The sequence below is a fragment of the Elephas maximus genome, chromosome 12 (genome assembly GCF_024166365.1).
Source record: "Elephas maximus indicus isolate mEleMax1 chromosome 12, mEleMax1 primary haplotype, whole genome shotgun sequence".
Lineage (NCBI taxonomy): Eukaryota > Metazoa > Chordata > Mammalia > Proboscidea > Elephantidae > Elephas > Elephas maximus.
The window spans coordinates 57,487,068-57,513,952 of NC_064830.1; the positions used below are offsets into that span (position 1 = coordinate 57,487,068).

At 53.1% G+C, this 26,885-nt stretch overlaps 4 protein-coding genes and 1 pseudogene across 7 annotated transcripts in view; 4 read left to right on the forward strand and 1 right to left on the reverse strand.

The window, feature by feature from the left end:
- Positions 1–5,376: 5,376 nt before the first annotated feature.
- Positions 5,377–6,916, forward strand: LOC126086926 (hemoglobin subunit zeta-like; annotated as a pseudogene).
- Positions 6,917–7,305: 389 nt separating this feature from the next.
- On the forward strand, positions 7,306–8,588 carry HBM (hemoglobin subunit mu). The gene is given in 4 exon segments (XM_049904393.1): positions 7,306–7,678; positions 7,875–7,890; positions 7,892–8,080; positions 8,177–8,588. Coding segments are annotated over 4 exon segments (480 nt in total). The 5' UTR covers positions 7,306–7,532; the 3' UTR covers positions 8,306–8,588.
- Positions 8,589–14,619: 6,031 nt separating this feature from the next.
- Positions 14,620–15,525, forward strand: HBA1 (hemoglobin subunit alpha 1). The gene is made up of 3 exons (XM_049904392.1): positions 14,620–14,756; positions 14,993–15,197; positions 15,311–15,525. Exons 1-3 carry the CDS (start codon positions 14,662–14,664, stop codon positions 15,437–15,439), a joined length of 429 nt encoding a protein of 142 aa, XP_049760349.1. The 5' UTR covers positions 14,620–14,661; the 3' UTR covers positions 15,440–15,525.
- A 1,774-nt stretch (positions 15,526–17,299) lies between these two features.
- Positions 17,300–18,127, forward strand: HBQ1 (hemoglobin subunit theta 1). Its single transcript, XM_049904703.1, has 3 exons — positions 17,300–17,417; positions 17,574–17,778; positions 17,916–18,127. Exons 1-3 carry the CDS (start codon positions 17,323–17,325, stop codon positions 18,042–18,044), a joined length of 429 nt encoding a protein of 142 aa, XP_049760660.1. The 5' UTR covers positions 17,300–17,322; the 3' UTR covers positions 18,045–18,127.
- A 5,096-nt stretch (positions 18,128–23,223) lies between these two features.
- Positions 23,224–26,885, reverse strand: part of LUC7L (LUC7 like) — a 29,470-nt gene continuing 25,808 nt past the window's right edge. For all 4 annotated transcript variants that reach the window (XM_049904699.1, XM_049904698.1, XM_049904696.1 and 1 more), the window contains 4 exons: positions 25,467–25,555; positions 24,807–24,836; positions 24,207–24,374; positions 23,224–23,571 (listed from right to left, as the gene is read on the reverse strand). In XM_049904699.1, coding sequence (XP_049760656.1) covers positions 23,430–23,571; positions 24,207–24,374; positions 24,807–24,836; positions 25,467–25,555 — 429 coding nt within the window. In that variant the 3' untranslated portion in view covers positions 23,224–23,429. The remainder of the gene's footprint in view (positions 23,572–24,206; positions 24,375–24,806; positions 24,837–25,466; positions 25,556–26,885) is intronic.

Consider the following 26,885-nt stretch of genomic DNA (forward strand, 5'->3'; position numbering starts at 1 on the left):
ATCGACTCAACAGCAACAGGTTTGTTTGTCAGATGAAAAGAATTCTAGAAAGATGTTTACCTGCATTATATTGACTACACAAAGGCATTTGACTGTGTGGATCATAATAAATTACGGATAACATTCAGAAAAATGGAAATTCTAGAACTCTTAATTGTGCTCATGAGGAACCTGTACACAGACCCAGAGGCAGTTGTTTGAAACAAACAAGGGGATATTGCATGGTTTAAAGTCAAGAAAGGTGTGTGTCAGGGTTGTATCATTTTGCCATATTTATTGAATCTCTACGCTGAGCAAATAATCTGGGAAGCTGGACTGTATGAAGAAGAATGGGGCATCAGGATTGTGATATGCATATGACACAACCTTGCTTGCTAAAAGTGAAGAAGTCTTGAAGCACTTACTGATGAAGATCAAAGACCACAGCCTCCAGTATGGATTATACCTCAACATAAAGAAAACAAAAATCCTTACAACTGGACCAATAAGCAACACCATGATAAATGTGAAAAAAGACTGAAGTTGCCAAGGACTTTGCTTTACTTGGATTCACAATCAACACCCTAGGAAGCAGCAGTCAAGAAATCCAACGATGCATTGCCTTGAGCAAATCTGCTGCAAAAGACCTCTTTAAAGTGTTCAAAAGCAAAGATGTCACTTTAAGGACTAAGGTGTGCCAGACCCAAGCCATGGTGTGTTCAATCACCTCATATGCATATGAAAGGTGGACAATGAAAAAGGAAGGCCAAAGAAGAATTGATGCTTTTGAATTACAGTGTTGGCAAAGAATATTGACTATATCATGGACTGCCAGAAGCACAAACAAATCTGACTTGGAAGAAGTACAGCTGGAATGCTCATTAGAAGCAAGGATGTCAAGACTTCATCTTACATACTTTGGACACGTTATCAGGAGGGATCAGTCCTTGCAGAAGAACATCATGGTTGGTGTCTTAGCTATCTAGTGCTGCTATAACAGACATACCACAAGTTGGTGGGTTTAACAAACAGAAATTTATTTTCCTCACATTAAAGTAGGCTAGAAGTCCAAATTCAGGGAGTCAGTTCCAGGGGAAGGCTTTCTCTCTCTGTTGGCTCTGGAGGAAGGTCCTTCTCATCAACCTTCCCCTAGACTGAAAGCTTCTCTGCGCAAGAACCCTAGGCGCTGCTTTCTTGGTCTATCTCTCTGCTCACTTCTCTCTTTTATATCTCAAAAGACATTGCCTCAAGACACAATCCAATCTTGCAGATTGAGCCCTGTCTCACTAACACAACTGCTGCCTATCCTGCCTCACTAACATCATAGATATAGGATTTACAACACATAGGAAAATCACGTCAGATAACGATATAGTGGACAACACAATACTGGGAATCATGGCCTAGCCAAATTGATATACATATTTTTGGGGGACACAATTCAATCCATGACACTTGGAAAGGTGGAGGGTGGGTAAAAAGGAAGAAAACCCACAACGAGATGGATTGACAGAGTAGCTTCAATAATGGGCTCAAGCATAACAACAATTGTGAGGATGGTGCATATCTTAGTTGTCTAGTGCTGCTATAAACAGAAATACCACAAGTGGATGGCTTCAGCAAACAGAAGCTTATTCTCTCATAGTCTAGTAGGCTAGAAGTCCAAATTCAGGGCACCAGCTCCAGGGGAAAGCTTTTTCCCCTCTGTCGGCTCTGAGGGAAGGTCCTTGTCATCAATCTTTCCTGGGCCGAGGAGCTTCTCAGCACAGTGACCCCAGGTCCAAAGGGTGAGCTATTCTCCTGGCTCTTGTTTCTTGATGGTATGAGGTCCCTCTGTCTCTCTTCTCGCTTCTCTCTTTTATATCTCAAAAGAGATTGGCGTAAATTGTAGATTAATCTCGTAGATTGAGTCTACATAACTGCCACTAAGCCTATCTCATTAATGCATAGAGATAGGATTTACAACACATAGAAAAATCACATCAGATGACAAAATGGTGGACAATCACACAATACTAGGAACCATGACCTAGCCAACTTGACAGATATTTTGGGGGGACACAATTCAATCCATGACAGCCCAGGACCAGGCAACGTTTCATTCTATTGTACATAAGGTTGCTATGATTCGGAAGTGACTCTATGTCACTAATAACAACAACAACATGGAGGTTATGTATCCTGAGAAATTCACTCAGGTTGTATTTCTATAATTTGGTTTTACACACACACACACACGTATCATGGGTATGTATATATATATATATGCATGTGTTTGTATGTAGGATCTCTAGCAGCACAGTGGTTAAGAGATATGACTGCTAACCAAAAAGTCGGCAGTTCAAATCCACTAGCTGCTCCTTGGAAACCCCATGGGGCAGTTCTATTCTGTCTTATAGGGTTGCTACGAGTCGGAATCAACTGGATGGCAACAGGTAGCAGGTATGTATGGGTGTGTGTATATATGTATGCATGTGTCTATGTCTGTGTGTGTCTCTGTGTGTGTATAAAACCAAATTATAGAACACACCCTGAGTTCACTGGTCAATGAAAATGAAAACTAAATTCCACATAAAAAATAATGATTTCTAGTCACCATGTGGGAGTCCCTGGGTGGCACGAATGGTTAAGCACTCGACTACAAGACAAAAGTTTGGTGGTTCAAACTCACCCAGAGGCACCTCAGAAGATAGGCGTTGTGATCTACTTCCAAAAGGTCACAGCCTTGAAAATTCTATAGAACATTTCTCTGCACACATGGGATCACCATGAGTTGGAATCGTCTCAATGGCAACTGACAAGTCATCATATGGAAGAATGTTCAGCCTCAATAAAAGCCAAACTAAACCTACTGCCACTGAGTCGATTTCAACTCATAGTGACCCTATAGCATGGAGTAGAACTGCCTCAAAGGGCTTCCAAGGAGCAGCTGGTGAATTTGAACTGTCAAACTTTTGGTTAGCAGGTGCGCTCTTAACGACTGAGCAAATAAAAATAGGTGCCACTTGTTGTTGTGTTGTTGTTAGGTGCCACTGAGTTGGTTCCAACTCATAGCGACCCTATGTACAACAGAATGAAACACTGCCTGGTCCTGTGCCATCCTCACAATTGTTGCTTAAGCCCATTGTTGCAGCTACTGTGTCAATCCGTCTCATTTTGGGACTTCCTCTTTTTCACTGACCCTCTACTTTACCAAGCATGATGTCCTTCTCCAGGAACTGGTCCCTCCTGAAACAATGTCCAAAGTACATAAAGCGAAGTCTTGCCATCTTTGCTTCTAAGAAGCATCCTCACTGTACTTCTCCCAAGAGAGATTTGTTCATTTTTCTGGCAGTTCGTGGTATATTCAATATTCTTTGCCAACACCATAATTCAAAGGCATCAATTCTTTGGTATTTCTTACTCATTGTCCAGCTTTCACATGTATATGATGCAATTGAAAATACCATGGCTTGGGTCAGGCACACCTTAGTCCTCAAAGCAACATCTCTGCTTTTTAACACTTTAAAGAGGTCTTTTGCAGGAGATTTGCCCAATGCAATACATTCTTTGATTTCTTGACTGCTGCTTCCATGGGCATTGATTGTGGATCCAAGGAAAATGAAGTCCTTGACAACTTCAGTATTTTCTCCATTTATCATGACGTTGCTTACTGGTCCAATTAAGCAGTATAATGATAAAATACTACCACAGACAAACAAAACCATAAATCCACACATTGGCAAGGCTCAGGGGAATCCAGTCCACATGGGGACTTAGGATCAGTGCAGCCTTTGAAGGGGGGATCTGGCAGGACAGAGCCATGATGGAGATTTTGCCTCTTCCCCCAAGCACCCACCCCAGGGAAAGGAGTGCAGGGGAAGGCCTGGGGAGTTGACAGGAGATACAAGGGGAGCTCTGCTGGCTCTGAGCCCCTGACACTGGGTGAGTCCCCACCCAGCTGGGTCTGGAAGCTGCTTCTGCCAGGAGACGCCGAGTCCAGCTTAGGTACAGAGAAGGCCCAGGGCAGGGTCAGGGTCAGGTGGGCACAGTTCTGTAGGTGCTCAATGAGAAAGCACGCTGTGGACACCCTGAGAATACACTGAAAACACAAGCTGCTAAACAAACCAGGGTAATCTGCACCCTCCTCACTTAGGGTCAGCTGTTGTTAACAGTCCACAGCAATTCCACCCTGCCTTCTCCTCTGTGCACACATACACATGTGCTTAAAAGACATGACCATGTGGTATGTCTTGGTTTGTTCCTTTCTTTTTTAAATATCCTGTATTCCAAAAAAGATGTGCACATGAGGAAATGCTTGGTATATTTAAAATTTTAAATCAGGCTATAACTTATTTAAATTAAAAACACGTGCGTACATGGATGAATCTTGAAAATGTGATGCTGAGTGAAATAAGCCAGACACAAAAGGACAAATAGTGTACGATCCCACTTACATGAAATATCTAGAATAGGCAAATGCATGGAGAGAGAAAGTAGACCAGAGGTTACCAAGGGCTGGGGAGAGGGGGAGGGAAAGGGGGGGTGATTATTTAATAGGTATGGGGTTTCTGTTTAGGGTGATGAAAACATCTGGAAATGGATAGTGGTGATGGCTGCATAGCGTGGTGAATGTAATTAATGTCACTGAATTGTACACTTAAAGATGGTTGAAATGACAAATGTTATATATATTTCACCACAACAAAAAAAATGCATGCTTAAAAAACAAAAAAGAACACATATGAACTAAAAGGAATATATTTAGCACACTGGAATGGTTGTCTTATGGAGGGGGAAGGGAATGAGCTAAGAGGGTAAAGAGATGTAAATAAATAGAGTAAGAGGGGTCTGTGCAGGCCAGAGCAGAGAAGGTGGCCTTTGGGTATGGCTTGGTTCAATGGGCCCCTGCTGCTGAGTTCCAGGAGAAAGAAAAGAAAGGGAAGCAAATGCAGAATTGCAGGTCCAGTGTGACCCTGGCCTCTGAGCCTGCTTGCCAAACTTGACATCTTTCAGCCTGAGCTGCTGGGAATTCAGTGGAGTGGCAGGTACAAAGTGTTTCTTAGAGGGCCTTGTATGTTCTGGGCCATCCTGTCCAGGGCAGGGAGGTCAGGGACAATACAGAGGCCAGTCTCTGGGTTGTGTGGACATATGGCCCCTCTGGCCAGGCCAGGGCCCCTATCTCCCTGAGACCCGGTGGAGTGGCAGGAGTGATAGCCCCTCACCCCATCAGTCCCACCAGGCCCCACTAACCATTGTCACACAATCTGATAAAAGGCCCCAACACAAAAGCCCCCTTCCCTCTCCCAACCAATGGTCACCAACTGGCTAGGCCCTTGGCTCCATATATGAGGCCCTGGGGGCTGAGCGCTACTGAGGCCAGTTCTGACCTCCACCAGCTCCCAAGCAGCCACCTCCATGTCTCTGACTTAGGTGGAGAGGACCATCATCACGTCCATGTGGGGCAAGGTCTCCACACAGGCTGACAGCATCGGCACCGAGGCCCTGGAGAGGCGAGTGTTCCAACAGGGGCAGAGGGATGGGCCCTGGGTGAGAGGGGAGGTCAGTGAGGAGGATGACAATGAGGGTGGGGACAGCGAGGGGGTCAGTGTGGAGGAGTCAGTGAGGGGTCAGTGAGGAGGGAGTCAGTGAGGACAATGAGGGGAACCAGGGAGGGAGGGGGCCAATGAGGAAAAGTCAGTAGGGGGGGCAGCGAGGAGGAAGACAATGAAGGGGGTCAGTAAGGAGAGATCAGGGAGGAGAGATAAGTGAGGAGGGGTCAGTGAAAATAGACAGTGGCAGGCCTGTGATCACTAGAATGTGTAGGAGGCAGGCCTACCTCACTCCCATGGAGGGGACCAGTTTCCTTCAAAGGGTCTGAAGTGCTTGAAAGAGAACCAGCCATCTGATGTGGTCAGGCACTATAGGGGAGGTTTCCCTGGAAGAAGCAACCTCTAAGGAGACCTTACTTGGTAGCAGGAGGAACAGACCCAGAGTCCTGACAGTAGCTTATGCAGCTAGTCAAGGCCCCTGGGGGTAGAGAGGGGTGAGAGGCCAGTGGGAGCTGCCCGGTGCTGGAGGAAGAAGGCAGTCGATTTGGAGACCAGAATTTCTCAACCCATTTGGAAGCAAGGAGACAGCCACGGAGCCTGAACGGGGCTGAGGCCCAGGTGGAGCTGGGGGGGTGGAGGGGTGTGGGGACAGGGAGAGGGTCCCCAGTGTTGTTACCCCATTTTTAGCTGGAGCAAGCGGGAGAACCTCTAGTCAAAGAAGGGAGCCTGGGGGGAGCCTGGGCTGGGGTGCAGGAGAAGTGCTGAGTTTGTAGGCCTGTGGCAGGACGCCTATGGGATCCTGAGCTTGGAAAGGAGCCCGGAAAGCTGGGGGCGGTGGAGAGGGGGCCGAGCTCTCTTCCGAGTTCACGCCTCCACCCCTCCAGGCTCTTCACCAGCTACTCCCAGACCAAGACTTACTTCCCGCACTTCGACCTGCACCCTGGCTCGGCGCAGCTGCGCGCTCACGGTTCCAAGGTGGTGGCCGCTGTGGGTGACGCGGTCAAGAGCATCGATAATATCTCGGGCGCGCTGTCCAAGCTGAGCGAGCTGCACGCCTACATCCTGCGCGTGGACCCGGTCATCTTCAAGGTGGGCGCGGCGGAGCGGGACGGGGTGGGCGGGGAGAGGGGCGGGGCGGGGTCTCGGCCAGGGTGGCCCAAGCGAGGCCCTGAGCCGTCTCCGCCCCCAGCTCCTGTCACACTGTCTGCTGGTGACCTTGGGCACGCGCTTCCCCGCTGACTTCACGGCCGAGGCCCACGCCGCCTGGGACAAATTCCTGTCCGTTGTGTCTTCCGTCCTGACCGAGAAGTACCGCTGAGCGTGGAGCCTCAGGCCCCCGACGACAGGCTGCGACCCCTCCCTGCCCCTGAACCTGTTCCACAGTTCCTCCCCGGAGTCCCCAATAAATGAATGAGGATGAACCAGTCGGGTCCTGTGCTCTGAGTATTGCAGAGACTGTGGGGGGACCTGGGGGATGGGATACTTGGCGGGAACGCGTTCCGTTGCCTGGAGGATGGTTTTGGGGTGGTCTCTGCCCCAAGCGACCTCAAGTCGAAGCCCCGGGTGCGGGGTGGTCAGAACAGCCAGGGCCCGCCCACGCGTCCTTTGATCCGCAAGTGCGTTTGCACCTCTTCCCTCCCCCCTCCCAAATCACACAGATTGTCGCTTTGCTCAGCGTGTTTAGGGCGTGCCGGGACTCAGGGCACTGTTCGCCGAAGCCCAAGGTCACAGCCCGCGCGGCCCTGGCAGCTGCGGGGATCCTGGTGCAGCTCCCCGTCCTGGCCCCCAGGAAAAGGGGCTCCCTGCCGGCGCTCTTCCTCCCGGTCCCCCCTGCGTCCTCAGGGGAGTAATCACAGCTTCCCCCAAAGTCCGCAGCCAAGGTGCCCACGCGCTGCAGCGAGAGTCTGTGGCCAAAACCCAGGGACCCCGAGGCCTTGGTCTCCGCGGTAGCGGCGGGCCAAGTCGGCGACTTTCCCCTTGCTAGCCAAGGGTTCCGCGTTCCAGCCACGCTACAGGGTCGATATGAGGAGGCACCATGCCGCGGGCGTGCCCCCACAGTACCGCCACGCCAGCGCCATGCTTAGCGCACAGGAGCGCGCCCACGTAGCACAGGTCTGGGACCTGATCGCCCGCCACGAGGCGCACTTCGGGGAGGAGCTGCTACTTAGGCAGGGGCGGGGTCTCCAGGTCAGAGAGGAGGTGGACAGGGGTGCTGGGTAGGTGGACCCCAAAGGTGCGCACCAGAAACCAGGGGCAGGCTGGGCATGGAATCCAGGGGTCTGGGCGGGGCCAGCGTCCGGGGGTGGGGAGCGGCGGAGATCCCTCATGCAGGCCGCCTTCCGGCTCACCGACCTGCACCCGCAGGCTCTTCACGGTGTACCCCCAGCACCAAGGCCTACTTCCCACACCTGGGCGCCTGCCAAGACCAAGTGTATCTTCTGAGCCACGGACAGCGAATGCTCACGGCGTTGGACTTGGTGGCGCAGCACCTGGACGACCTGCACGCAGAGCTGAGCCGGTTAGCGGACCTGCACCGCCAAGTGCTGCGCGGGGACCCCGCCAACTTCCTGGTGAGCCTGCCCGGCCTCGGTGGGGGTCCCACACGGAGCTGGGGGTGGGGAGCTGGGAAGACCAGAGCCCCTCTCATGAGCCTCCTCCTCCAGCAGCTGCTGTTTCAGTGCTTCCAGGTGGTGCTGGCCTCCCACTTGCAGGGCGAGTTCATGGTAGAGATGCAGGCGGCATGTGACAAGTTCCTGACGGGCGTGGCTATGGCGCTGACTGAGAAGCACCGCTGAGCCCTGCGCCCTGCAGGCCAGGGTCTGTGCATGTCAATAAACAAGGCCTCGAACTTCAGGAACCCACGTGCGCGTGATCTGTGGGGAGCGAGCGAGCCCGGATGAAGTCACTGTTGCCAGGCAAAGAAGCTGGGGACTCCAGCGGAGCATCCCGGAACTAAGTGACCAGCCCAAGCTGTTTGAATAGAATGTCCCCCCACAACCACCGCAGGCTTGTGGGTGTTCTCAGGATGTAAATGTGTCCTTAGCTCCAACTCTACCTGGCACCTGCGGGACCGTTGGAAAGGCATGTCCACACTGACTCATGGATTTATTCACTCATATATTTGTTATCTCCTTCATTCATTCATTCTCCTTTCCATCCCTATCTGGCACCGGGATCTTAGGGTGGGGATCGGGGATCTTCATCCCATTTTCCAGAGGAAAGAATCAGCCCTGACCAAGTTCCTGGCCTGTGGCCATGCAGAGCTCAGGGCCCAGGGTTTCTTTCTTGGACCCCCACCCCCGTCCCCTTCTTGCTTCTTTTCTCCCCAGAATGCTTGGTCTGCAGCAAAACCTCACCCTGAGCCAAGTCTGCCCCTTCCCCTGAACCTCATTGTGTGTGGGGGTGGGGGGGAGAGGGGGAAACTGAGTCCTTGGAGGTCACAACTGGACAGACAGCAGGTTTAGAACCTGGTTCAAACCAAGAAGCTACGACACTGGGTGGCTAAGTCCCCGAGCTCTCTGAAGCCATATATCACTGGGTCTTTGAAATTATTCACGAATTCATAAGGCCCAGTTGGTGACTGGCACAGGCTCAGTGCCTACCAGACTCCCTCCCCTTCCCCAGGCTGATGGACCTCCTCAGCTCAGCCTCTGGGGGTCTCCACCAAGGCACTACCTCACCCCCCCCCCCGCCCCAGGCCCTGTTTCCCACCTTTAGCACAAGAGGAGGAATCTTGGAGCCCGATCGTAGCTTTTGCAGGGAAGGTAACCTGGGCTGGAAAGGGCTTGGGACTCTGGCAGCTCCATAAACTGCGAACAAGGTGGTTTCTGGTCTGTGCGGGGGGAACTCTGGGCCCCCGGTGGTCACAGCGTCCAAGTCTGAGCTGTGATGCAGGAGGCTGGGTCCTAACCGCAGCTCTGCTGAACCTTCCCTGTTGCCAGTGCGGTCAGAACCTGCTAACATGCGCACCGGAGAGGGATCGCCCATCAGCCGGGCAAGAGCCTTGGGATGCTTGACCACACTTAAATCCTTCAGCTGCTCTGTTTACATGGACAGTTAATGGCTTTGGTCCTGGGCAGCTTGTGTTTCACTTTGGGAAGGATTGTACACACTCCCAACTGGACAAATAGACATGCCAAAGCTGCTCCCAGCCAGGGGTGGTGTGCCTGGAAAGATAGAAGAGGGGAAACATTTTAGAGAGCTGGACATTGGCATGAGCTGGATGGAGAGAGAGCGGTAGCCTAGAAGCCCCTCCTGCCCCACCCCACCCCTGCCCCCCACCCTCAACTGTGCTACATTCCCAGACCGGCAACTACCGGCACCCCGCCAGCCAAGGAGCACCGCTGGCCGGAGAGTGCCCCCACGCACCAGGATATAAAATCGCTGTGCGCTCTCCGCAGGGCACGCTTCTGATCTCCACACAAAAACAACCTACCATGGTGCTGTCTGATAACGACAAGAGCAACGTCAAGGCCACCTGGAACAAGGTTGGAGACCACGCTTCGGATTATGTCGCCGAGGCCCTGGAGTGGTGAGGATCCCACTGTCCCCTACTCACACACCGGGCTCAACACCACTCCACTGCCCCTCCTTGGGCTACAACCAGGACTGTGCCCAAGCCCCAAAGCCCCGGGGCCCAGGCCTCTGACCTGCCACTGGGGGAGCCCAGCACTCCTACCCGCCCTCCCTCAGAGGCTGGGTGCGCTCTCCCCGCTTCCCTACCCTACCCCTCCACCACCGCTCACCTGTCACTTCTCCACGCAGGATGTTCCTCCCCTTTCCCACCACTTTCCTCACTTCAGCCTGAGCCATGGCTCTGCCCAGGGCAAGGGACAGGACAAGAAGGTGGGGGAGGCACTGACCCAAGCTGTCAGCTACCTGGAGGACCTGCCTGGTGCCCTGTCTGTGTTCAGCAACCTGCACACTCACAAGCTGAGGGTGGACCCTGTCAACTTCAAGGTGAAGAGAGGTGAAGACCCAGGACGTCAGGGGCAGTGGGCCTTCCTGGCAGGGCTGAGATCTGCAGAAGTGAGGATCCCCTAACAGCCCCCTCGTCGCCCCCTCTCTCCACAGCTCGTAAGCCACTGTCTGCTGGTGACTCTGAGCAGCCACCACCCCTGCGGTCCATGCCTCTCTGGACAAGTTTCTCAGCAATGTGAGCACCATGCTGACCTCCAAATATCGTTAAGTTGGAGCCCAGGAGAGGCACCACCAGCCTTCCTCCCCTCCCTGAACGTGCCTCTGAGTCTTTGAATAAAGTCTGAGTGGGCGGCAGCCTGGTGTGGCCTTGGCTCTGTGTGTCAACTAAGGCGTCAAGGGTAGATGTGGGTCTCCTTGCTTGCCCGCTGTACCTTTGCATCTGTCAGGGGGAGGGAAGGGAAAAGCGGAAGCATCGCCAACTTTCTTTGAAATCTCCGTGGGAGGGTGAGGCAGGGAAGGGGTGGTGAAATGACAACAGCCAGGGTGCACCTAGAGTGCCTTGGTCAATGGCATCACTTTAGGAGAGTACCCTGTGCTGGTCCTGTAGTTCACACACCAGTAAGATACCCCAGTGTGCCCAGCCCTGCGCCCTACTCTTCATCCCCCATTACCTGGCTCTGCAGCCACAGGTTGCACCTTAAGCGGTTGTACCTCCTTTGCCACAAGCAAGTTCCCAAAAGCTCCTCCCTCCACACTGGGCAGCTGCCTTATGGACATGCTTAGTCCTTCAGCCCAGCTCCATTGGCTCTGAAGCTGGATGAAACTGTGTGGAGGGTGGAGGGCTCCTGCTCATCATCTCCCTCTGTGTGACTTTGGCCTACACTTGGGGCCTCTCTGAACGCTGGGGAGTAGCCTCCCCTCTCTCCACCTCTACTCTTCTCTGCCTACAACCCAACCCATTTTTATTTAAACATAGAAAAGTATAAATAAAGTCTACCCATGCTTTCATCGGTTCCCTATTATTGCTATTCCAAGTAGGGAGAGAGAGAGATCGTCTGCCCCTCCCCAACCCCAGCAGAAGGAGCCCAGTCAGCAGTTTCCAGCTGAGTCTCCCCTCCTCTGCTGAGGTGATGGAGCCACAGCTACAACGACTGCCACATACACTTTTTTTTTCCTTTTACAAAAATATTATCACACCAGAGATAGTGGCCTGCAACCTGCTCTTCTCACTGCTCTTCTCCCCTATACCCCTTTCACCAATTTGTTCAGCTGTCTCGTTTCTCAGCTGTATTGGGAATTTTTAATGCTAATGTCTTTTGTCCATTGTTTTCATGTCATATTCCTGTTCACTATTTAATGTGACAGCTCTTTCCACATTAAGAATGTAAGTAATTGGCTCAATTATGTTCCCCAGGTCTTGCTTAGGAAGGCCTCAGGCAGGCAGCAGGGGGTAATGGACCAAGATGCAGAAGGGAGGAGCTGTCCCAGGGCCTAGGGGGAGTGGGTTTTCCTCTAAGTCCCCAGCATCTTATCTTTTTTGTCCTCCAGAGTCAGGATTGGGGCTGAACTGTGAGCAGAACCAGGATGGGATGGGAAAATGATGGAGGGTAGGGAGGGTAAATGGGATGAGCTGGGGGATCCAGTGGGAAGGAGATAAGAGCTCTCACTTGGGAGAGCAGAGTAGAGGGGACATGGCTGAGGTTTGTCCTTTGACAAGCCTCCTGGATCCTCCAGACAGGTCTTGAGTAAGGATCCTGGGGGAGGGGTGGGGACAAGAGGTGGGCTGATGTTTTATCTCCTCCCCCCACCAACTAGTCCAAGCGTGCATCAGTCACCACCTGGTACTGCTGCCTTTCTCACTATCACATCCAGGCAGCCAGAGTGGTCTTCCCTGTGCACACCCTTCAGGGCATGGACCTCTCCAGGGCCTTCCACCTGTAGGGTCTGGCTTCTGAGGGTCTTCCAGTCTCCTCACCCCCACATCAGGACACCTCCATTCTGCAGCTGCAGGGACTTCCACACACGCACACACAAGCTAAGCCTCCGCCCCACTCCACTTAATGCTTACACACCCTGCTGTCTCACTCCCACAGGAAGCCCTCTCTCCCAACATCCTCGTACATACCTTCCAAGCTCCCTCTGGGCTTGGAATAAGGTTTGTGACTGCCTATTTACTGGTGTGATTCTTTGGTTAATATCGTTGCCCCCCACACAGCTTAAAGTTCAGATCTTGTTTAGGCTGTTTGTCAATTCAACATCTCTTTACTGAGCATGAGTCTTGCTTGGGTCAGTCAGGATATGTGGTGTCATTGGTGGTGTAATTGTAAACCAGGACACTTGCCAGTGGAGGAGAGAGACAGCCTCACACAATCACACAGAGGTCCCAGGGAGAGGCCAGGCCACTGGGAGTAGGGGACCTGGGCAGCGGTGAAGCTACCCTGGAGAAATGAGCTTGAGCCAGAAGCCCCGTTCCGTCCCCATGAATTCTGTGCCTTGCATTTGTCCCTCCGTGCACCTGGCACTAAACGGCACTCAATAATTATTCCTGGAAATAAAAGGGGCCTTGAGAACCAAGGGTGCCTGGTTCTCAAGTTTCTCATCAAACAGTTAGTACACACATTGTTCTTTGACATTAGTTAACAACCCCATGACATGTCAACACTCTCCTTTCTCAACCCTGGGTTCCCTATTACCAGCTTTCCTGTTCCCTTCTGCCTTCCAGTCCCTGCCCCAGGGCTGGTGCACCCCTTTAGTTTTGTTTTGTTTCATGGGCCTGTTCAATCTTTGGCTGAAGGGTGAACCTCAGGCGTGACCTCATTACTGAGCTGAAAGGGTGTGTGGGGGCCATAGTCTCAGGGTTTCTCCAGTCTCTGTCAGGCCAGCAAGTCTGGTCTTTCTTTTCAGTTAGAATTTTGTTATACGTTTTTCTCCAGCTCTGTCTGGGACCCTCTACTGTTTTGTTTTTTAACTTTTATTGTGCTTTAAGTGAAAGTTTACAAATCAAGTCAGACTCTCATACAAAAATTTATAAACATCTTGCTATATACTCCTAATTGCTCTCCCCCTAATGAGACAGCACACTCCTTCCCTCCACTCTCTCTTTTCGTATCCATTCGGCCAGCTTCTGACCCTCTCTACCCTCTCATCTCCCCTTCAGACAGGAGATGCCAACATAGCCTCATGTGTCTACTTGATCCAAGAAGCTCATTCTTCCCCAGTATCATTTTCTATCCCATAGTACAGTCCAATCCCTGTCTGAAGGGTTGACTTTGGGAATGGTTCCTGTCTCGGTCTAACAGGAGGCCTGGGGACCATGATGTCTGGGGTACTTCTAGTCTCAGTCAGACCATTAAGTCTGGTCTTTCTACAAAAATTTGAGGTCTGCATCCCACTGCTCTCCTGCTCCCTCAGGGGTTCTCTGTTGTGTTCCCTGGTGGACCCTCTATTGTGATTCCTGTCAGAGCAGTCAGTAGTGGTAGTCGGGCACCGTTTAATTGTACTGGACTCAGTCTGGTGGAGGCCGTGGTAGATGTCGTCCATTAGTCCTCTGGACTAATTTTTCCCTTGCATGTTTAGTTTTCTTCATTCTTCTTTGCTCCCGAAGGGGTGAGAACAGTGGAGCATCCTAGATGGTCGCTCACAGGCTTTTAAGACCCCAGACTCTACCCACCAAAGTAGAATGTACAACATATTCTTCATAAACTGTTATGCCAATTGAGTCTGGGAATTCGTATGTGAGAACTTTGCCTTTCTTCCTTCTTGCACTCACTGGTACATCACTCATTTATCCTACTCAAGTTAACAGATGGTCAGCACGTGCCAAGCCTGGGTCCAGCCTGGGTTGCCAGGGCTGACACAGGGGAGAAAGCCAGGGCCTGAATCAGGGGCAGAGACGCAGGCACCCTCAGGCCGGTCCCCAGCAGCTGGGGGCAAGTATGCAGCTTTCGAGAGAGGTGGACGTGGTGTAGAGTAGCAGAGGAGAAGAGTGGGGAAGAGCCTGGCCGGGCACCATTCCCTTTGCAGAGCAGACTGGGAGGGGTCCGCCCGCCTCCCAAGAGGCGCGGACCCTGAGCGGAGGCGCTCCCTGCCGGCCCGCCCCTCGCCACGGCACAGTGCCAGGCAACGAGCGCCGCCCGCCGGGGCGTGCCCCCGCGCCCCGGGATATAAAATCGCCGCGCGCTCTCCGCGGGGCACGCTTCTGATCTCCACACAGACTCAGAAACAACCCACCATGGTGCTGTCTGATAAGGACAAGACCAACGTCAAGGCCACCTGGAGCAAGGTTGGCGACCACGCTTCGGATTATGTCGCCGAGGCCCTGGAGAGGTGAGGATCCCCCTGTCCCCTACTTCCACGCACCTGGGCTCAACACCACCCCACTGCCCATCGCTGGGCTACAACCAGGCCGGTGTCTAGGCCCCAAGGCCCCGATGCCCAGACCACCGACCTCCCGCCAGGGGAGCCCGGCCCTCCTATCCGCCCTCCCTCAGAGGCTGTGTGCGCTCTCCCTGCTCCCCTACCCTACCCCTCCACCACCGCTCACCTGCCACTTCTCCACGCAGGATGTTCTTCTCCTTTCCCACCACCAAGACCTACTTTCCTCACTTCGACCTGAGCCATGGCTCTGGCCAGGTCAAGGGACATGGCAAGAAGGTGGGGGAAGCACTGACCCAAGCTGTTGGCCACCTGGATGACCTGCCTAGCGCCCTGTCTGCACTCAGCGACCTGCACGCTCACAAGCTGAGGGTGGACCCTGTCAACTTCAAGGTGAGGAGAGGGGAAGACCTGGAAGGTCGGGGCAGCAGGCCTTCCTGGCAGGGCCGAGATCTGCAAAGGTGAGGGTTCCCTAACAGCCCCCTTGTCGCCCCCTCTCTCCACAGCTCCTGAGCCACTGCCTGCTGGTGACTCTAAGCAGCCACCAACCCACGGAGTTCACCCCTGAGGTCCATGCCTCCCTGGACAAGTTCCTTAGCAACGTGAGCACCGTGCTGACCTCCAAATATCGTTAAGCTGGACCCCAGGAGAGGTGCCACTGGCCTTCCTCCCCTCCCTGCATGTGCCACCAAGTCTTTGAATAAAGTCTGAGTGGGCAGCAGCCTGGTGTGGCCTCAGCTCTGTGTGTCTGCTAACTCGCCAGGAGTAGATGTGGGTCTCCTTGCTCGGCCACTGTCCCTCTGCAGCGGCCCGAGGGATGAAAGGGAGAAGCAGGGCAGTCCACTGCCAGGAAAATGCAGGACAATGCCATCTTCCTGAGGGCTCCCCTTTGCCTTTCCTCCCAGGCCTGGCAGGCTCACAGTGGTTTGGTGAGATAATTCATTCATTTCTACCCTTACACTTCATTACACACACACACTCTGGCTGGGAGATGGCGGCCACCAGCCTGGAACCTTGTAGCTTGCCAGGACTCCTCCCATGGTGCGCAAAGGGGAGGACACAGCAGCCACTCCTTTCAGAGTACTGCTAAAGGCATCCTTCCATCAGTCTCCCCAAAGCCTCAGGAACACACAGTCTAAATATGACTGGGAGGGGCATGCATGCGTTGGGCCAAGCAATTCCCCGGAGGCAACCCTTTGACCACGTAACCACCTCCAAGAATGACATTCCTCAGACACTGACATCCTGGGGCCACCATGGTTTGGGTGTCCAGCCTTTGGGCCCAGCTTGGCACCCACTTGGCCCAGCTGTAGAGCAGAGACCCAGGGTCCTGGAGGCCTGGCTGGACCTGCACCCCTCAATCCTTCTCTCCTGGATGTGTAGGTCTTGCGTGGGGGAGGGCTTTAGGGTGCTGGGCCTGCCATTCATCCCAGGCACACCTCAGGCAGTGCCCTTTCTTCCCTGAGCCCAAGTCTCCTCCAGGCCCTCTCCTCTGTCTGTGATGTGCTCAATACTGCAGTGGTACCATATAAGCCCCTGGGAAGAGGCAGGCATCCTTATTTTATCAGTAGGAAAAATGAGGGTCTCGAAAAGGGCAGAGACAGCCCAAGTGTCCATCACCTGATGAACAGGTAAGCACAATGTGGTCCATCCATACAATGAAATATAACCCGGCCATAAAAAGAATGAAGCACTGATACATGCTACAATATAGATGAACCTTGAACACATTATGCTGAGTGAAAGAAACCAGAAAAAAGGGACACACAGTGTATGAGCCCATTTATATGAAATGTCCAGAGTGGGCAAACCCATCGGGACAGAAAGATTAGTAGTTGCTAGGGTCTTGGGGAAGTGGAATGGAAAAGACTATCTAAATGGGTGCAGGGTTTCCTTTTGCAGTGATGAAAAAGTTCCTGAACCAGATAGTGGTGATGGTTGCACAACATTGTGAATGTACTTAAGGCCACTGAATTGTCACATTAAGATGGCTTAAATAGTCAATTTTATGTTATATGGATTTTACCACAGTTTAAAAAATAGGGTTTAGAGTAGCATCTGGCCCAAAGTGAGTGCTACCTGGGTGTTAGATCTTATTATTGGGGTACACTGCAGGCCCTCAATAAATGTCCACTGCACTGAAATGAACATCTGCTATCAGATAACACTTGACATGTTTCCCACTTAATTCTCACAACAATCCGGAGAAGGAGAAATTGTTATCTAGACTTTATACAACAAATGAGAAAACAGACTCCAGAGGTGTAATAAGACTCTGGAAGCAGAATAAACTCAAGTTCCATGCTAAAACACAGTGTTATCTACTACTAATAAATACTAAATATTATTTCCCATATAGTAGACACTCAAAGCGACTGGGCCCCTCAGGGTACAAGGCAATTAGGAGGGTCCTGGGTCAGGCCCGATGAGGGAGACTGAGCGCTCGGCACCCCTTTGGCTAGGGACTCGGCCTGTGAGGGGCGCCTCCTGGAGCCGCAAGGCGGCTCAACTCGGGTTAATGGCGCTGTCAGCGGCGGAGCAGGCTGCCGTGCGCGCGCTGTGGAGGAAGCTGGGCGACAATGTGGACGTCTACACGACGGAGGCCCTGGAGAGGTGGGCTCCCCTCCAGCCCCCCAGCCTCCCCTTGGGGCTTTCCTGCAGCCCCTGGGGGCTGCCGCCCTCCTGCGCTCCCCCAATCCCCTTCCGGGACGCCCCTTCTTCCCTGCCCTCCACCCCCAGGTAACCGCTCATCCGCCGCTCCACCTGCAGGACCTTCTTCGTCTTCTCCTCCACCAAGACCTACTTCCCCCACTTCGACCTAAGCCCGGGTTCAGCCCAGGTCAAGGCCCACAGCAAGAAGGTGGCAGACGTGCTGACCCACGCCGTCCACCACCTGGACGACCTGCCCAGCGCGCTGTCCGCGCTGAGCGACCTGCACGCGCACAAGTTGAGGGTGGATCCAGTCAACTTCAAGGTGAGGACCCTGCCGGGCAGTCCTACCGTCGCCAGGGAGGCACGGTCCCCATCAGGGCCGGGGTCTGGGGTTGACGAGACCCAGAGGAGTGCTGGGGTGCCGTGGGGCTGAGCGCAGCGCGACCCCGTGCTCCGCAGCTCCTTGGCCACTGCCTGCTGGTAACCCTGGCCCGGCACTACCCGGGAGACTTCAGTGCCACCATGCAGGCCTCGCTGGACAAGTTTCTGAGCCACGTGATCTCCGCGCTGGTCTCCAAGTACCGCTGAAAGGGAGGGGGCGAGGGGGCAGGGTCCTGGGCCTCCCAGCAGCCCAACCGCGTGGCTCGTTTGAGTAAAGTCCCCAAGGCCCCAGGCTGCCTGGAGTGGTGTTCTCTGGAGGGGGCGTGGGGGTGGAGTCCCGGGAAGGGGGTGCAGCCCAATTCCATGTCTTGAAGTTTCACCCGACTGTGTGTCCTTGGCCGCAGCCCCTCGGGGCGCAGACCAGGTGGCCCCTCGGGAGCAGGGAGGGGGGTAGGGGGTAATAGGTCCCTACACCTGCGGCTGGGCAGCTGTTGTCCTGGCCCCGCCACTCTTAGGGGTCTCCTCTGGGATCCTGGTCCCTCACCCGCCTGGGGCGGAGCGTGGGGGTGCAAGACTGGTGGCGCAGGTAGGTGGAGGGACCAGGAAACGCATGCGGTCTCAGCCTCTGAGAAAATAGGGAATGGCACCCCCTGCTGGTGCGGGCTGCGGAACGCTGCCCTCGGCCACATGCCCTCGCAGAGGGCTGAACCCCACAATAGTACACAGCTGCCCCGTGTATTGGTGTATTGGTATTGGTGGTTTTGTGGTTGGAAAGGCTTGAGGGGAAAGCCTCTCATTGCAGGACTCTGGTGGAAGAAGCAGGTCCAACTCCAGCACTCTGTCCGTCTAAGGACAGGGAGGCCAAAGGTTCTCTTATTCTTTTCTGTATTTTTCCTCTTAAAATCATGATCCATGCAGGGACTTATAACTTTTACTCCACCTACTACATCTTCTGGTGAGTCCCAGGCCCTGCAGTCTCCTCCAGGGAGACTTAGGTACGGAAAGGTTATATGTGACACACACAGATAAGCACACAACAGTCTCCCTCCCTCTCTCACAAACATGGACTGTAACTTTTTTTTTTTTTTTAAAGAATGGTATCCTCAAAAGTGACACTGGGAATAAGTGGACATGTTGAACTGTATAAAAATACTCATTATGGGGTAAAAAGAGGGACAGAATTGTATTTGCCACATGTGGCAGACCAAAGGTTAATGTCTCTACTGTACAAGGTAAACCTCCAAATCCTTCCCTTCTTTCTTTTGAAGTCAAACAATCCAATAAAAAATAGGATTAGGGATAACAGACAACTCACAGCGGACTCAGGGCCAAAAGACATTTGCAGCAATCCCCAAAGCTGAGCAAATTCAACGCAGATTGAGCTCACAGGATGTCCACGTGCACCATTCCCAGCCTGCGCCTTGCTGATGTCTCAGCCACGAAGGGGCCTGTGTGGGGTGGGTGCAACTGCTGCCTCCCTCTGCCCTGGGCTGTGACCACCCCAAGGCCGATCTGGGGTTTCCCACCCCTGTCCCTGCCACAAGGCACCAGGGAATCCTCCCACAACTGTGGGTCACTTGGTGAGGGGATGGCAGGTAAGCAGCTGGGCACCTCCACCTCAGGGGTGTAGTTAAGGTAACAAGTGCCCAGGGGCAATCTCTAAATTGCATCCCCCTCGATTTCAAGATAGAAGATATTGATGAGATGTGTCAGCAGAAATGCTTTCCCCGCTCTTGCCCGACTGCCTGAGTCAGGCGTCTTCGGTATTTGTGGTGCCTTGGGACGTTATTTTTGCCTCATCTGACACCCCCTTGGACCTGCACCTTCTGGTGCCCTCCACCCTGCTCCAGATGGCACCCCCAGGACTGGTTAGAGGTTCCCTTCTTGATGGAGTCCTGGTGGCACCCCTGTACTTGATCGCTTCAACCTACCAGTGATGCAGGATGCTGTGCTCTGGGGCATTCAGGGACCGTCTCCTGCTGAAAGAGGGGCATTGGGGGCAAGCTCCAGGTCTGGGCTGTGTCTCCCTGATGATGCTTCAGCCTGGCTCTGTGGAGTGACGGTCATATTAGGCCACACCGGACAGATGCTGGCCATGTCAACCAGCCTCCGGAATGGCAGGATACCTTGGGGAGACCTGGGCTCAGCAGGGAGCAGGGACTAGCTGACAACAGTGGAAGACCTGGGGTGGCCAGGGTAGCTTTTGCCAGCAGGAGCTGTCCCTTTGGAGGGCTTCTGCAGCAAGGTTCAGGCGATGGGTTGAACTAGCCTCCTGCACTGAGCTGACAGATGGGCCAAGTGGATGCTGCCCGGGTTCCCAGCTCAAGGGTACCCAGAAACTATCCAGCTGCCCAGAGGTGGCTGTCGGGTCAAAGTCCAGGTTACCCGATCTCTCCACGGGGCTGCTGGGGCCCTTTCTCTGTGGCCCCTGCTCCCTCTTACTGTTGTGGGCCCATCTTCCCTCCTGTGGTTCCACCTCTCCCCAGCCCTTTCCCCTCTGTTGGTGTCTAGCAGCCTGTTCAATGCAGGTAATCCATCAACCATGCCCTCGGTGATCAGCTTGTGGCCTCCAGGCCCCTCATGTCCACAATAGCCATTCATACTGCTCTCTCCATCACGGCTGGACCCTGTTGTCTGCCAGACATTCTGCTTGTTGGCCCCCCATGTCCCCGACCTGACCTGCTTCTTCTCTTAGGAAATGTTTATTTCCTCAGTTTGGGATTCTTTGTGGAGGGTGGTCCTTAAGGTGGAGCAGGCCTTTCTGGGCTGGTGCACCCTCTGGGGTTCATGCCCAACCCTCCTGACCCCTGTGGCACACTGAATTACTTAATATGGCCCTTCAAGCCATAGTCTTTACACTCCTTGAATAATTGGGGGGGGAGGGCCTATGCTTGTGACCCACCAAGGGGATTGGACAGCTTGCTGATAATGCAAATAAGGTGTATGGGACTCCGAAAGGGGATATTGGTCAGTTTTGCCATTCCTCTATCCTTAAAAGAGAGCCAATCCCAGAGCAGGGAGGACTTTTTACTACCACCAAGAAGAGACGAGAGCAGAGTGTGTCCTTTAGACCCGGAATCCCTACACTGAGACCCTCCTAGATCCAGGAGAAATATAGGAGCCGTAACACGGAAGATGGGAGAGACAGCAGCGCAAGATGGCTGTGGTGGGGCTTCTTGGCCCATGGAGCGACAAAGCTGAGTGCCTTCTTACTCGTAGAGTGGGATGCCTCCAGGCACTTATCTGCACCCCTAAAAGAGCTTTGGAATACTTGCCTGAGCAGGGCAGAGGCCAGGCTGGCGGGGGGGGGGGGGTGGTGCAGAGAGAGGTATGCCTGCTGGCAAAGATGGGGATACCCTGATCAGAAGAACTGTATCCTGAGCATTGGTGAACCTGAACTATAGTCTATTAAAATCCATTTCCTTTGAGTCGATTCTGACTCACACAGACCCTACAGGACAGAGCAGAACTGCCCTATAGGGGTTCCAAAGAACAGCTGGTGGATTCGAACTGCTGACCATTTGGTTAGCAACCTGAGCTCTTAACCACTGTGCCACCAGGGCTCCTGTAACCTGTTGTGTCCCTAATGCACTCCATAACTGTGAGAACCATCTATGAGTTTTGTGTGGCCATTGCAACAAATTACCCAACTCAGCACAGAAGCAGAGAGTGTCATGACAAGAGGGATGGTTAGAGTCAGAATTGGTAAAAAGGGGACAGAGAGGAGGCATGCCTGACCTCCACCTCACAGGAATCAAGCCTTGGGCTATTGATCTTGATTCTCCTTCTCCCTCACCCACCAGGAGTCTGAAATCTACCACCCCCATTTTCTTCCTCATGCCCACCCCCACCCCCACCCCACCCTCCTTGACCCACTCAGCTTCCTCCAGCTCGCAACCACCTGCTGGAGAGCTCCAGTGAAGAAACTGCACTGGCGCACCTCTGAGCAGAGCCTTTACCTTAGTGGGTGGTCACACCCAGGCCCTCAGTTCTGCTCCAACCTGGACTTTGGGCAAAAGGGCTGTCCCCCTAGGTGGAGGGCCCTGTGACTGCCCTGGGAAGCCCTACAGATAGTCCCACAGTACCTGTCCTCAGGAAGTTTACTGGCACTGACATGAGACTAGTCAGGACTCACTGTGCTGAGTGACACTGAGAAGACATGGGTTCCCCAACCCTGAGGCCAGGACCTGGTGCAGGTGGATCATTTGAGAGCAGGAAAGGGGAGGGGGACAGCTGCTGAAGGGCTGGGCTGAGATGCTGCATAAGGGCCCTCCCTGGCCAAGACCTAAGACCTCCCCCCCTGGGTGGATGAGGGCCAAGGACAAGGAGATGCTGTCGTCTGGGACCTGCAGGACCTTAAGCCCATCCCGGCAAAACACACCTCTATTTGTGTATCCAGGTCCGTGAATCCACATCCGGATAGAAAGGGTATAAGCCACTCACAGCACTGGCAGCCCTGAAGAGGTGGAGGGTATTGACCCCACAGCCCACAGGCCAGGGACAGCAGAATTTGTATTCTGAAATCCGACTTGTAAGTAAGATACTGATAAAGAAAATCATGTTTGCAAAATACAATGTAGACCAAAAACTCCTCCAGCCCATGGATCCCTTTTCACCCCACTTCCTGGAGAGTGTGAGCCCCATCACTGGCTATCCCTGCACATCCTCCTGGGGCAGGACAACTGGCCACAGCAAGCTGGTACTCACAAGACCTGCACCATAGTGCCCTCATGTGCCCCATCAAACCAGCCAGACCAAGGGGCCCGCCCACCTCTGCACATTGAGATGGCACCATTTTTGCAATGCGACCATACGAAACTCAGAACACTCCCTCCGAAACTAAAAAAAAAAAAAATACTCCAGGAAAGTGGAAGGGGGAAAAAAAAGGAGCTCATAAGGTCCGAAGGCAGCTGCCCTACGTGGGCACAGAGCAGCAGAGCTGAGGGTGGCTGACACAATCTGCCTGCCTCAGCGAGTGTGGCCAAACGTCAGCACCTAGTCGGCTCCCCAAGAGGAAACCAAGGCAGCCAGGCCACCTCCTCCCCAGCAGAGACTTCCGTGTGGTTCCTACTGAGAAGTGACGTGAGCACGTCAGGCCCTCAGGAGGGCCTGGAGCAGGAGACACACATATATGCACACAGAGACAGACAGACACATCTGCTCTCCTAATAGGTGATGGGAGTAGAAGATGGGGAAAGTGTGCCAGTGTGTGTCAAATGCCAAAAATGAGAGGTGGTCCAATAATAAGAATCATAACTTCTCTGAAGGTGAGCACCCACCCCTGGAAAGGCAAGGGCAGCGGCCACTACTCCATCCCCTGGAAGTCTCAGTGAGGTCTCCAGACACACGGAGTGAGGGGCCAAGACCCCACCATGGGCAGGCAGGCTACGAGGCAGCCGTCGGGTTTATTTATTCCTACTCAACATAACCCCCAACATAGAATGAGCAACTCTGTACATCTCTAGAAACTCACTGCTAGCTCCAGAACAATATAAAGTTTAAACTACAAAAGGTGAGTTGTAGTCAACAAATATAAAGGGTGACTTCAAGCTGCTGAACGTTCGTCAGATTATGTACAGCGTGCCGGGTGGCTCATATCTCGCCAGCCTCCTTCTCCTCCGACCTCCGTGAGGCTGCCTTTCCGTTGGAGCCCTCGAGCCTCCACTCTGCAGCGCCCCTCTCACTCCGCCCTTGCTCCCAGGACTCCTCTCTCGATGCTCGCTCTCGGGAGAACCTGAGGAGGGGGAACCACAGGCTCAAGGTAGCCACCGTTACCCTGTGGCTGGCTGCTCAGGTGCCAAAAAGCAGCCCTCAACACTGGGTAGGGAAGGCAAAGCATCCACCACAGCTCAGGGTCCTGCAGGTTAGGGCACCCAGCCAACTTGTGCCACCCACTGAAAAGCGAAGTCTGCAGAGACTTTAATAACAGGAAGAGCTGACACTGTAAGTCGAGCAAAGGGAACAAAACAGAAGCGTGCATAGGCAATATGGTCCACCACAGAAACACAAGTTAAAAAAAGGCCACAGTCAAAGCGTGTGCAAACATCAACAGTGGCTGAGTGGGATTTGAGTGGTGCTGTGCCTATTCACCTGATGAGGACACAGGTCCTCATCAGGGCTCTAGGAAATCGAGGTGACCATCAGCCCAGGACAGGAACCTGTGAGCAGACACAGTGCTGGGCACGCAGTGATAGCATGGTTGTATGTGTGTGAGCAAGCGCCTCCACACAGCCCTGAACTCCCCAGGCCCCACACTGTCCTTTGGATGCCTGCAGTCCCTACCAGACATGGCCACGGGCCCTGTTGAGACCCGAGAACACGAGAGAGGGGTTCACTCCTGCTGCAGTACCGAAGGACTCAGGTAGTTACTTGTATTTCGAGCTCCGATCCCTGGAGGCCCGGCGGTGGCCCCGACTGTGGCTCCGGGAACGGCTCCGGTGGCGCCGGTGTCTGTCTCGGGACCAGGACCGGGAAGACTTGCGTCGCTCACGGGAGGTAGATCTTGACCGCCTCCGACGCCGGTCCCGAGAGCGCGACCTGACCGAGAAGACAAAGAAAGCTCTGAAGTGACTCTGTACGCCTACTGCACACAACTGCCCACCTGGGAGCCACCTTCTGGATTCTGGAGCCTCCTTCCAGGAACCAGGGTGGCGGCACCACCTGGACACCCTCTTCTCAGCACATTCTGCTCATTGCTTTAGTGACATTTCCTCTTTCCCCCATCAGAATATTCCCATCATTAACTGGCTGGCCCATTCCAATGCCACTCCATAAAGCCATCTCCACCAGGGAATCCTCAAGAGGGGCCATGGCTCCCATCTTCCCCCAATTCATGGACCCTCCTCTGTGCTCACCCGGCCACCCCCAGGCCCCAGGGCAGAGGGCATGAGTCTCACCCATTAAGATACAGGGATTAATTAGTAAGGAAAATATCCGTGACTGGGAAGGTCAACGGGTCTGAAAACCTACCTCCTGCGATCTCTGGTCCTTGATCCAGACCTGAAAAAGGAGAAAACGATCAACTTCCCAGAAACACTCCATCGCTCGGGCTCTTATGGAGGTGCTAAGTCTTTGAGCAGGTGGGAGCCTGGTCCTGGGGGAGCTGAAGCCTCTGAAGTGGACCCTCGTAGCCTCAACCGCCTCTCGTTCCCACCCTCAGCTCACCGACCTTCGGTGGTCTACACTTCAGGGACAGTCTGCTTGAGGCACAGACATATCCCCATAATAAACCTCCCCTCACCCCATGTGTGGAACAGTATGTGCTTTGTCTGGGCTCAGCCAGACCTCCACTCCATATACCATGTATTTGTTTTTCTTTTAATGGAGTCCCTGAGTAGTACAAATGGTGAATGCAATCAGCTGCTAACTGCAAGGCCCACCCAGAGGTGCCTCAGAAGAAAGGCCTGGTGATCTCCTGAAAACACAGCCACTGAGAACCCTATGGAGCACAGTTCTGCTATGACACACATAGGGTCACCTCAAGCTGGAGTTAACTCAGTGGCAAATGGTTTTCTTTTTTTAGGCATTTAACAGCTCTTCATCATTACAAGCAGCACTGCCATGATCGTGGGGGTCCTGAGGCCCATGGCAAACCCGTCCCACACAGCATCTCCTATCAGCAAGACTCACCGTCTGCTCAGCCTCTCCTCTCGCTCTCTCTCCTCTCTCCTCCTCAAGCGATCCTGGTTTCTCTTCTCCTGCTTTTCAGTCACAGTTTTCTAATTAAATGAGAAATTGAGAAAATGAGGTAAGAGCAAGTTATACAACCTAAAATGCATCTCAGTATTGGCAATTTAAAAATACAAGAGAAATTCTTAGGAGACAGGCTACATTTCATTTTTAAAGCTTCTTAATCAATGGTGAAGGCAGAAATGCTTCATCACTGCACTTTATGAATCAGGGACAGAGTGCACATTCCCAAAGAGGTTCTGCACTTCTAGGTCACAGGGACCTATCACACTGCTTTAAACCAACCCAGAAAGCTAGCTTTTTACCTAAAGGAGACTCCACAGGCTTTGTGGAGAAATGTAACAGGTAGGCCAGACCAAAACACATCTGGCTGCTATGTGCCAAACTCCTGCTGGCCTTAGACCCATGTCGTGCCAGCAGACCAACAGGTGCCTTCACGAACCCACAGCACCACTTTCAAAACCCAGCAACCTGCCACTGATCTTGAATCAATGGGAAGGACACGAACTGGGCAGGCAGGAGGGCCTCTCACTTGAGAAACCACTCCTGCAAATCTGTCACTGGATTCAGCACAGCCCCCACGCGCAGCTTCTACTCAAAGCCCTTCAGTGACCTCATCTTTCCCCAAGGGAAGTACATTAGAGCTGGTGAGGATAAGAGGATTATCCTAAATGCTGTGTGTGATAGTATGCACCCTCCCAGACAAGTGGGCAGAATAGGGACTGAAAGGGAAGCCTTTCTCTTCCTCAAGACACTTCCAAGTACCTCTGGCTCCTCCCTGCCAAACCCAACCTCCTATCCTTCACCTGACGAGGGGCACACAATGATCAGCAGTTCCAAGGGATTCGATGTCCATGCTCTTTCCTAAAGACCACAGGCTTATGGTCCAGGGATCATCTCCTTTCCAACCCCCGTTCCATAAAAAGCCCTCCTTCAAAATGCTGAAACCAGATAACCTGGAGCTCCTAAAAATCAAACACCTACGCTCATCTAAAGACTCCACCAAAAGAGTAAAAAGACTACCTACAGACTGGGAAAAAATTTTCAGCTACAACATCTCCGACCAGCGCCTGAACTCTAAATCCTACATGACTCTGCTAAAACTCAACCACAAAAAAACAACCCAATTAAGAAATGGACAAAGGGTATGAACAGGCACTTCAATGAAGAAGACATTCAAGCGGCTGACAGATACATGAGGAAATGCTCATGATCAGTAGCCATTAGAGAAATGCAAGTCAAAACTACAATGGGATTCCATTTCACTCCAACAAGGCTGGCACTAATCCAAAAAACACAAAATAATAAATGTTGGAGAGGCTACGGAGAGACTGGAACACTTATACACTGCTGATGGGA